At 43.7% G+C, this 12,080-nt stretch overlaps 1 protein-coding gene across 3 annotated transcripts in view; it reads left to right on the top strand.

Annotated features, from left to right (window-relative positions):
- The window catches only part of zfhx4 (zinc finger homeobox 4), an 85,337-nt gene that overhangs the window by 28,304 nt on the left and 44,953 nt on the right, over nucleotides 1-12,080 (top strand). For all 3 annotated transcript variants that reach the window (XM_085763182.1, XM_085763180.1, XM_085763181.1), the window contains exon 5: nucleotides 1,749-2,290. In XM_085763182.1, the coding sequence (XP_085619308.1) occupies nucleotides 1,749-2,290 (542 nt within the window). The remainder of the gene's footprint in view (nucleotides 1-1,748; nucleotides 2,291-12,080) is intronic.

Consider the following 12,080-nt stretch of genomic DNA (forward strand, 5'->3'; position numbering starts at 1 on the left):
GATACTAGGAGTGAAATGAAACACAGGGAGATAAGTTTTATGCATTAGGCAATTAAAATGCAAAAAAAAAAAAAAGGCATTTCTGTTGTGTGTGTGACAAAGCGCTAAGTATTTTCTCTTTTTACACTCATGCCCTCAAGCTTTTTATTTGCTTTTCTTCTGTTCATCTTTCACTTGGTCAGTTTTATCTGTTTTATCACATATATCTGAGTATTGTTTTTATCTTTGTGCCTTCTCTTCATTGCTCTTCATTTTTCTTCCTGCCCACTCACCTTCTCTTTTTCTGCTCCCATTCTTTTTACCTTACCCCCCTCACCCAACCCCCCCGTGCTGCACCCTCTTCTCTCTCTTCCCCTCTTATCTCTGCTCTCATATTGTCCCTCTGTCATTGTCTCCTTTCTTTGACCCCTCTCACTGATTAAAAAATGATTATGAGACGCCACATGAGAATTATTCTTAATCTTTCATTTGTAATTTTCTTAAGTCAGCTTAATCCCCCCTCCTCCATACACACCCCACCCCACCTTCGCTCACCCTGGAGAGAACACACACATGAACACACACATACACACGCGCGCACACACATACACACTCTCACACAGCAGGAAGCGGATTCCCGTAGGAGTGAGAGAGATTTAACAATGACCCTGCAGTGTTACACACCCACTCCCTCATCTAGTGTGGAGGTCACAGCCCAGCCAGCAGATGTACTCTCAGTGAATTACACTCATAACACACTGCTCCCTATAGTGAGTGCAGCTGTACATAGGTTTAGATGGTGTGAGCAGGGTATTAATATATACAAATACTCACACATATATATACACACTCAAAATGCATGCACGGATGATGGATGCTGACATGCAGAAACACAATGGTGTCTGCTTATATTTGGCATCTGCATGCACATTTTTAAAACCACACACAAACACACTTTTAGTTATCCACTAATTAGGGGAATTATATTTAATATCTAAAAAAAAAAAAAAGAAGAAAAAAAAGAGAGTAGATGTAACTGTTAAATCCTCTGTGCTCCAAACAACAAAATATTATCTGAAAAGAACACATGATGAGCTTTAGTTGCGTGCACAGTGAGACAATGCGGGGATCAAACGAAAGAGTTAATTACATTTGTATGAATAGCAGATCTGTTTTTTTGTCCTGGGGTGGGTGGGTGGGCAGAAGAAAAAAGAAAACGTGTGTAATGCATTGATCAGCTTTTCAAATCTGTGTGTCGATGTGAGAAAAGCCTGGAGCCCTCAAACCGTTGTCCCACCATTGCTGAGAGCAGTAATTAAAGCTACCTGATGAGCGAGTTAGCAAGTTGAAAAGGATGATTGTAATTGATCCTGATTCAATCCTATTAGGGTTTTTTATAGACGAGACTTTGTAAGGAGCCCTAGTCCTCTGTGAGGCTTTATTTTATCAAATCCTTTTGTGTGAGAGAGGCCTGCGTAGAAGACTCACTTTTCTCTCCACACTTAATTTCATTTAATAAAAAGAGCCTTTTCTCTTTCTCTCTATCCTTTATCCCTCCCTATGCATGTGAGCTTTTCATTTTCACCAGAGCTTTGTCTTTCTGTCATACCTCTTTGTTTTTATGTACCACTCTCCCTGCTGTGCCTCCTATCTGACATGTTATCCCTCTGTGCTTTCATGTATGTAATTCTTCTCCAGACCCCACCATTCAAATTGCTCCCTCTTTGTCTTTCACTGTCTAACCTATTTTTCCCTCATCCTCTCCATAGTGAATACTGACCTGTCAGCTGAGTTGCGCCTTGTCGGTGGACAAGTGATGGGAGACGACCTGTCCCTGGTGTCTGCGGCTGGAATGGGGGGCATGTCCTCGTCAGACCCCTCCCTGTCCTCCCTGTCGCCACCCATCAGCGACCCGTCTCTGCGCCTCTACCAGTGCGCCGTGTGCAACTGCTACTCCACGGACAGCTTGGAGGCCCTCAACGCCCACGTCAACGCCGAGCGCGCTTTGCCCGAAGACGAGTGGCGCTGCGTGGTGGGCGACGTCTACCAGTGCAAGCTCTGCAGCTACAACACGCAACTCAAGGCCAACTTTCAGCTGCACTGCAAGACAGACAAGCACATGCAGAAGCACCAGCTGGTGGCCCACATCAAGGAAGGCGGCAAGGCCAACCAGTGGAGATTAAAGTGTGTGGCCATTGGCAACCCGGTGCACCTCAAGTGCAACGCCTGTGACTACTACAGCAACAGCGTGGATAAACTGAGGCTACATGCCACCAACCAGAAGCATGAGGCTGCCATCCGCCTCTACAAGGTAAATACGTCATTTACTCACATGTTGTGTGTCACTTCTCCCATCCCACAAAAAAGTCTCAACAACAACAATAATGTAAACATATTTTATTAAGATTATAACAACAACAACAACAAATGGATTGTTTTTTGCAGGACACTGATATTTTATTGTATTGTATAGCACACAGCTCAATTCAGTATCATCCTCACTGGTTTACATGCAAGCGGATCTACTCTGCATTTTAAGTTCAGATTCAGGAAAAGCATGGATGTTATTCTTAATAAAGAATTTGCCCCATCCTCTTAAGCGCAGTGTCACATGGGTAAAAAGTTCCCATGAGAATGGAATGACAGAAATGGAAAAGGTCAGTTAGAATACCCAGGATGATTTTCATCAGATATGGGTATGTTATCTGCTTGTGACCAGCTGGCACTACTGTCACCATTAATTATACACAAGTCACGTACTGTCAGCGAGTTTCGCATGTTTCAAAGTTTTGATTATCCTCAGCTGTTTCTTTTTTCCCAGCTTGTTTTTCAGGCTGTGGATAATTCTGGAAAAATTCAAGAATTTGTTTTCAGGATGAGGCTGGAGACGCGTATTAAGAGCTTGGTTTTTGTATCTGACAGTGACACAATGAAGGGGCACACTCTGTACACATTAGTCTTGATATTTGATCTCAACATGATACACACAGTAAGAATTTTAAAAAAAAATAAATGTTTTTTTAATTTAGTTTTTGATTACTTAGGGGGGAAAAAAGCATTCGATTTTTTTTAGAAATGAAATTACACACATATTTTTTTGCAGTGCATTTCACAACCAATGCTTATTTACATTGTTAATTATATTCACATGCACACAGCGCCTCAGCAGACAAACACTCCTTTTTTATTCAGGCCAATAGGTGAAGCATTTATTGCTTGGGATTATTTGGTAGTGACTTGTCGGAGGGTGACCACACTAGCTGCCCATCAGAGCAGCAGTGTAGTAAAAGAAACAGGAGTCGCTTACTTAACTAATTAAACTCTTCACACCCTGAGAAATAGAGCGTTTCTGCAAGGAAATTCCAATACAGCCAATACTCTGCATCTTTCTCTCCTCCAATATATTTAAGGTGATTTAGTTGGTCAGACGTCTCCTTCAGCTTAATAGGATGCTGTTACATTTCCGAGGCCTTGACCTACAGACCAGGATCAAGTGCATTACATTAATGAGGATTTCTTTACAACTGTATGCAACATTTGGCAGTGTTAGGTGTTTTGCTTGTGTGTGTGTGTGTGTGTGTGTGTGTGTGTGTCTTTGATGCAGATGCAGAAGCAGCGGTAAGAGAAGATAAAAAAAAGGCTCTACTCGTGGTTTTTATTCTTCATTGTATTTCTTTCCCAATTTACCAAATACAGTGATATAATAAGAAGACCTTGTAACAACTCTCAGCTCTTATTTGTGTGAGGTGGTATTTTAATTTTTTTAAATAATTAAAATTTGAGCTGTATTTGACAAAGGGTTGATAGAGCATGAGACAGAATGAGATACAACAAAGATTTTAATTAAAACTTGTATCAGCAACAATACGTTTATTTGGAAAAAAAAAAAAAAAAAAAGGGTCTTTACTCCACTGTTACTCCACAACAGACTTTAGTCTCTACTTCCAGTCTTTTTTTGTTGTGGTGGCTGTGTTGCACAGTAACATTTAAGGAATCGAATATATTTGCAAAGCTGCGACTGATTCTCACAGTTCCAAGACTTGAGTGGATTAAGAACATTGGCATTCTTAGGGTTATTTAAAACAGTCGAAGTTGACTTAAACAGGATGTACATATTGACACGGGATTGGCCAACAGTCTGGCAAAGGCTAAACTTGGCATGAGATGACTTGGAGATGTCTATCCTCCGGGATTGTTCACTAATTGCATTGAAATATTGTAAATTTCTAAATTCTTAGCAGAAATACAGCCTCTGTAGTTGGCCTACATTAGCTCAGGCCCTAAACTATAGGATTAGCTTGATTGGTCTACACTAATCACAAGCTCTTTACTGTCAGAGGAAGTCTTAACCATAGGTGTATGTGTGTGTGTGTGTGTCTTTGTCTGCATTTTCGAACGTTGAGTGATTTTTGGCAGCTGTTTAAGCTGATTTAATATGAGGCAATAGTCAACTACGTTACTGAACATTGGCAACAATTTACTCTCGCTTAACAATGCTTTTTATATCAGTTGTGATTAAGCGAATGGAGCCAAAAAACACAATCAACAGCACAGAAAGGAAAGAAAGTGGTTTGTACAAACATATTCCTGATTTAGATCGCCTTTCGCTTTCCAAGAAAGTTAAGTAGAGTGAGGGAGGGTCCTCCAAAAGCACCAGTTTAGCCAAGGCAAGTGAGGGTCATCCCAATGCCCCCTCTGTGCACCCATACACCCCTGTACGTCATCTACCCACCCACCTACCCCACAGGCCTCAACAAATCTGTTCCACAGATGACGATTTTAATGCCTCTGGCAGAAGTCCCACTATTTTACCCTTGGACATGTGGTAGTAAAGCAGAGAGAGGGGGAGAGAAAGCGTAGAGCAGCGGAGCAAGAGCAGAGGAAAAAAAATCATTTCTTTATTTGACCAGAAAAACACCTCTCCTTTTATGTATTGGCAGAGGTGAAAAGCACATGGGGATGGAGGTAGCTTGGCCGGGCGCATAAAAGATCCAAGTGTTGACGACTTTACCATCTGGCTTTTTGGAAACACAGAATATCTTTATGGCATGGGAAACCATTTGAAGATACAAACAAAAAGCATATTCAGGAGATTTTATGGCTGCTTTGTAGCAGCAGTGGAGTACTTCTAAAGGGAATTGAGAGTTTGAAAGTGTTTTTTTTTCCAGACTTTGAAACAGCAAGGGCTAAATGACATTAGCAGCACATGCACATCAAGTCATATGGTGTCCAGGGCACAGCAGGTGGCGCAGGAAGTCGTGGGCCTTATATGGGAAAAGCGGAGATCGGCACTTTGCTGCTTATTGGAGAGAAAATGGAGGAAATCTGATTGGTTCCTTTCCTGAGAGTGCCTCCACACGGGATGTTTTTCTCATTGCCTCTAATTATACAGAATTTAGTTGCAAATAAAATGTGTGTTACACCTCGATTTAGTATTATCACAGCTTTCAAGTGCAACTCTTTATCCCCTAAGATTGTAAAATGACAAAATGGAATATATTTCAACACGCTAGCAGCCTGTGAGGTAAGCTGTGCGTTAAATGGTGTCATAGCGTAGCGTGTCCATAGCTGGCCCGGCCCCGTGTTTAGCTTAGCATTGCAGATGATGATATATGGCTTCGTTATGATTTTTAATAACAAACACTGGTCTTAATACACATGGAGACAGGAGTAAATCTGTCAGTGCCATTCACAAGTGCTGCAGCGCTAAGTAGGGGGTTTAGTTTGTAGTTGAGCATGTGTGCTTGTGCTTGTGCGTGTGTGTCCCTACAGAGCTTTGAGGTTGAGATCTGGACTGTGCTCGCCCCCGGGTCATTAGGAGTTGAGAATGTTCATGGTCAATGTGGCTTGGTCAAGGACCACACACACACACACGTATACACACTCACGGTGTCTCACAGGCCATGGCACCTGTTTCTCAGATGGCCGTCCGAATAAATCTTAAACTGTCCTCAGCCACAACCACCACCGCCCCGGTGTGTGTCTGTCTGTTCAGCTTTCCATCATAATTCAAGCAGAAATGGACGTCCACTGGACATTTCCATATCTCTGTTTTTCTTTTCATTATTTCCCCCCCTGCTTTCTTTCCTTCCCCCGTGCGCCCCTTTGAACTCAGAATCGTAGGCTCATAAAATGCTCAACTTTTTATGACAGAGATGGAGGGAGAGAGGGAGGAGAGAGGACATTTAGATGGAACATACAGTAACAGAGACAGAGTGTTTCCTTCCTCCTGTCTCACACTCGTTTACTGCCTCTGTCTGTCTCTGCACTCTTTTGTTTTGTCTCTGACTCTTTTATTCTCTCTCTCTCTCTCTTTCTCTCTCTCTACCTCTCTGTTTCTCCCCTGGGGAGCCACAGATAGGCCATCTCATTACCCATGATCCTCTTGGCAACACCGTTGCCGAGAATTGTGGGGTGAGGTGGGGGGATTAAATGAGGGGAGTGATGCGAGAAGGGAGGGATGGAAGGAAAAGAGGAAGAGGAGGAAAGGATGCATCAAAAGAACTCTTCCCTTTTCTTATTTTCATCATCTCCTTTGTGTTTTTGTTTTTCCATCAACCACTGGACATTTTTCTTTTTTTATTTCAATCTTCCGGCTCTTCCCCCCCTCCCTCAAATTGTATTCTCCTCCATATCCCTCAGATGGAGATGGCTATGCTTATGCATCTGTGATATTAAGTCTACCGCTGTGCCTTGGCTATTAGCAAGGGTCAACCCTGCCCACTCTCATTTGAAAATCAAATGGCCCTATATATATGCAGCCCAAATTATTGGACTGTCATTTGGACTTGCGTGATGGGAAAATGGACAGGAGATTGACTCCCATAGATTTGCATAAAAAGCCATTGTGCAAGTCCCTGGAATAGAAAAAGAGACTGGATCTATTTCAAATGCATGGCACCGTTTACAGTATGACACACACACACACACACATATACGCGTGCTCCCATAAATGTATATATGTGCACACAGAGGTATGACGTTACATACGTTCTCCGAGGCGCACTTACAAGTACAGTAACTGCAAACACACATTCGCACACAATTGTAGTCTCGGTTATCAAGTTACCATTTTCCTCTCGAGCCCATGTCCGCTTGTTCCAGACACACTCTTCATCACCACGTCCTTGTCTCACTCTCGCAGACAGACTTAAAGAGTTTCTATTCTCTTCAGGAATGTTCGGATACACTTCACACTAGATGCTACTTGACTGCAAAATATAGATTTTCATGTTCTGTCATGGAAACGAATGATCAATCCGATGTTTTTTTTTTGCCAGAGAAGGTTGTCTGTCTGTCTCTACAAGTTCTTTTGCTCCCTCTCTTTTCTCCCTCTCTCTCTCTCTCCCTCTCACTCCACGAGGTAAAGAGACGCCAGTTAGTAGATTATTCAAATCGTCTCCTCTTTCACCTGCATGGAGATTACAATGGAAATCTTTCAGAGGTCCGGGGGGGTGGAGATGTGGGGGGACGGAGGGTGGCGGCTAATTAAAGCATAAAAGCAAGTGTGTGCGTGTGTGTGTGTGTGTGTGAGTGTGTATGTTTGTGTGCTGCTGTTGCTTTGTATGTTTGACAGAGTGGTTTGAATGGACGGACTTCCCCACCCTCCCCCTTTTCTTCCTAATAATCCTCATAGATATTAATAAGAGTTTCGCCCATTCTTCCTCCAACGCCTTAACCAGATGGTCGGCACAGCATTAGCGTGTGTGTGTGTGTGTGTGTGTGTGTGTGTGTGTGTGTGTATGCGCACAATGTCCAGCTCTGGTCCGGCTCCTGACTGACACTCATATGTAATGTTTAATTACCCTAGCCAACCCCCCCTCCTCCACTCAATACCACCACCACCACCACCACCACCTCCGCCTCTCTACTTCTGGACTCTCCAGTGGATTAGTTAACTGTGGTGGTAGACGCCTATTCTCCCTTTAGCAAGGTGTGTTTTTTCTGTGGGTATAAGACAAAGAAACAGACAGTGCTGGTTTTCTCATATTAATAGCCAGATGTGATCCTCTTCATAATCATCCCCACCCCTCTCTGGGCTGTGGGTTATTTGGCCGGGCCGGGGCCAAGCCATTTGTCCATGTGCAGGGGACTGTGAAGCAGATCGGGGCTGACAGGTATGGGAACGATAGCAGACGGGGGGGTTGGGGAGGTGTGTGTGTGTGTGTGTGAGGGGGGGGGGTTGTGGACTGGAGTGTGTGGAGAGGAGAGGAGAGGAGAGGGGAGGGGAGGGAGGGGGGGTCAGTGTCTTCCAGACCACCGCAAGGAAGGGAACATCTTTGGGATGTGGGAACAAAGGAACAGCCAGGAGTTTGTCTTTTTTTTTTTTTTTTTTTGTCTTTTTCCCCCTTGGTTCTTCTCAACCCTCCCACCTTCACTATATCCCCAACACCCACCCCAAAACATGCTTCCCTCCTCCTCCCCCTTCCATCTTCACCCCCCCCATCCCTTACTCACACACTTGTCTCCCTCCTCCTCCCTGTTTTTTTGTTATCATCTTCAACTCCCCTCTGTCCCTGATTTTCTGTTGGGTCTTGATCATCTTGTTGAGACAAAGATAACAAGAGTGTTTAAACACAAAAAAAACAACAAAATAAAATAAAAAAAATGTAATAATCAAAGTAGGCGCATGATCTCAAATATGATCTCTCGGGGTACATTGCCTTCACTTTTGATGCCTTGATTTGATCAGAGCCGCCTCAGACAGATCACATGGCAGCAAGATCAGATAAATATTTTTGTGTAAGTTCATTAGCTTTACTTTTGAAATCACCTGACATGCCTAATGCTTAATTTGTATAAAAGTTGTCAAAAAAAAATCTCGGTCCCTTTATACTGTATGTGTCAATGAGGGACAATGTTATAAGTAGGTGTTCTATTCTCGAAATAGTCTGAAATGTTACATCAGCCTAAGAATGGTATTTAGATAGCACAATCACGCTCCCCCCCTCTCATGAAGCTATCAGGATATTGATATGGACAAAGTTGAACTGAAATACTCCTCAACGCCTTTCCAAATCAATAATCAATCGATTGGAGGTAATTGTGCCTCCCTTGGAAGAGTCCCAAGTCTCTCTCTCTCTCTCTCTCCACCTCACACTCTCTCTGTCATTATCAGCATGTGGCTCAGTATTCGGCATTTCAGCATTCCAGCTGTAATTGATTTTAACCATTAGGTGCTCAGTGAATAGATAAGTAGAGGGAGATATTCGATTATACGGTGAAAGAGGGAGACGGAGGATGAATAAAGAGCGAGAAAAGAGGGAGGGAGAAGGATTGAGGGATGTTGTTTGAGAGTTGGGAGAAAGAGGAACTGACCTGTCCTGCTGTCTATCCTTCTCCACCACTGGCCTTCCAACCCTTGCAGCACCACAATACTGCTGACCTCCTGTGAGTTCAAGCAGCTTAGTTTCTGTGAGGTAATCCCTAATGCTTTGAAATAGACCTGATAGAAAGCCCACTTACTTGTTCGGGATTAATGTGGGATGGGATGGGGTGGAGGTGGGGATGGTGGGGGTCCTGGGTTTTTCAGCACATTTAGTTAAATTAACCCACCGGAATTATCATATTCAACTCTTAATTGTGGATTTAAACCTGCACTGGGATGTGGAGCGGTTTCTGTTTAGAGTGTGGTTCACTTTATCAGCAGATAGAGGTAGAGGGGGGAGGGGAGGGGGATGGGGGCGGGGGGGGGGCATTGGCATTTATGCTTGTATAATATCTGCTGTGTGCTTTAATATACCACTCTTCTCCATTGCTTATGTTTAGATTACTATGCCGGTGGCCAGAGTCCGGCTATTCCTTTCAGTGGTCGCTCCGTCCCCTACGGAGGACATTTTGGATCTTAGTGCAGCTGGAGGTGGGGGGGGGGGGAGGCGGATGTGGGGGGTGGTATTACTTTCCGAAAGATTTTCTGAAGATATAAGTCTAATTTTTTTTCTCGCTCTGTCCTTTCTCCTCTTTTCCTTTTTCTGGCAGGAGTGTAGGTTAGAGCTAGGGATAGGGGCAGATGGGGGGTAGGAGGGGCGGGGGGTGGTGGGGGGGGAACAAAGGCAAACATTTGAGTAATCTTCAAAGAGCTCATTGGTATGTTGAGTGGACGCTGGTATGCGGACTGCGGCTGAGGCTTTTTCAGAGGAAAACAATGTCCTTCCTTTAGACAGTCGGGGCCTGGGCAAACACTACCAGCCAGGCGACTCTGCCCGGTGCTGCCACCGCTATCAGTTAACCCCCCTAACCCACCCCACCCACCCCTCACCCCTATTTCCCTGGCTCATGCAGAAAATGGTGGGATCCTGTGTGATGCCAGAGCAGCACAGAGCTCATCATTGTGGGTTTATGGGCGTAAACAGAAACATCTCAGGTTGTATGAGCACGAACGGCCGTATTTCAGTGACGTGTCAGAAATTGTTATCTGTGTTTGCTCGGTGATAGACCGTTACTATCTCGCTGTGTGAGTTCTGATACGGAGGGACAATGCCGACAAAAAAGGGAGAGGCACAGACTAAAAAACTTGGGCCCCTCTATAAAGGGAGTGGGGAGGGATTAAGTGTGCCACCTTGTAGGTCAACTGCGAGGCATTTTATTTCCTGTGGCAATATGCAAAATGCTGCAACTGAAGAGGCGCTTTCATTGTGCTCTCCCTGGCAGAGGTACCACTCCAACGTGGCCTCACAGTCACACACACACACACAAACACGTACTACACATCTTCTACACACAACAAACCACATTGTCACTTTGCCTTCTGGCAACAAGACCTCAGCGTCTCTATTTATTCTATGAAGTGTGTTGAAATATAACATTGCAGTCTTTGGTTACTGGATTCTGTAACGCTATCTCTTATTATAGTGTTTATATGTCGTATCTAAAGTAAGGTATTGATTAAAGTTTGTCATGTACGCGCCGACGTAGCTGTCAAAAAAAAAGCAGCATGATAGCACACACATAAATACGGCTCTTAAGAGAAAGAAGCAGTCTGCCATTTTGTGACAGTTTCAAAATTAACTCCCTTTGTCCAGTAATCACCAGCCATTTTCTCACGAGGATCCACCCCAGGGATAATTTCTCCCATTTCGCTGTCATTAGCAGGCCTGGTATTAGGCTTGTGTTTTGTTCCCTGTACCTTTTGTTTTGTGCTAAGTGAAACCATGCGACAGGGTAGGGGCTAACTGGAAAACAATACTCCCCTTCACAGACTCAGGAATGTGTAATTAGTGATTTGAACCCGACTATGCTTGTCTAGATTCTTCCCCATCATTCTCTCTCTCTTTCCTTCTCTTGTTCCTTTGTTCCCTCTGTCATAGATTCTCGGTCTCTTTGCCTCTCAAGCTATTGGTTAGTCTCTTCCACTGTAAGTTTCTGTCCTTTTGTCTAACTCTTGCTAATAGACATTTTGCAGCAAGTCTCCATTATGAAGAGAGAGCAGAAAAACAAACTTGGCAAATATCACTACTCCTCTCGGCACCAAAAATTATTTTCCCTTCTCTTCCCTTTCAGTTTTAGTTAAATATAACAACATCAGTGTAGTGCAAACCTCTTTGATGTTACTGGCCAATAAGCTCAAGCTCCAGATTTTCAAGCCCTTTATTTTTTTTTATTTAGTTTTTCTCCCTGTATTTCATAGATCCCGTCGATTAGGCCTTGCCTTAATTTCCCAAAAGCATCTTTGCATGTTGGGAAAAATGGAAAATGATGAACCCTACCCAAAAGCATGTTAGCATTTCAGAAATATCCCTCCCCCTTGCAAAGCATTGGAAAAAGATGAATCCCACAAGTATGTTAGCATTTCAATGATCTCGAGCTCAGCATTTTATGATCTCTGTCTCATTGTGAGTCGATGGAAAAGATAACCTCAGCAGCAGGATGGTTTAGGGAAATGGGGAGGTCTGGTCAGTCTCACCTGGCTGCGATGGAGACAAGCGGGGGCTTTTAGACCCTAATGGGCTAAGGTCAGGATAGCTAATAGGGAGTAAGTGGCTGAGCCATGCTGTCTAAATCTAATGCTAATGTAAATACTGATCCATTTTCATGGGGGGTGGAGGTGAGCTGGCTTTCAAGACACCTAACACACATACACACATGCACCGATAAGTAAGTAC

The sequence above is a fragment of the Trachurus japonicus genome, chromosome 20, assembly GCF_045865225.1.
Source record: "Trachurus japonicus isolate A0001 chromosome 20, Traja_1.0".
Classification (NCBI taxonomy): Eukaryota; Metazoa; Chordata; class Actinopteri; order Carangiformes; family Carangidae; genus Trachurus; species Trachurus japonicus.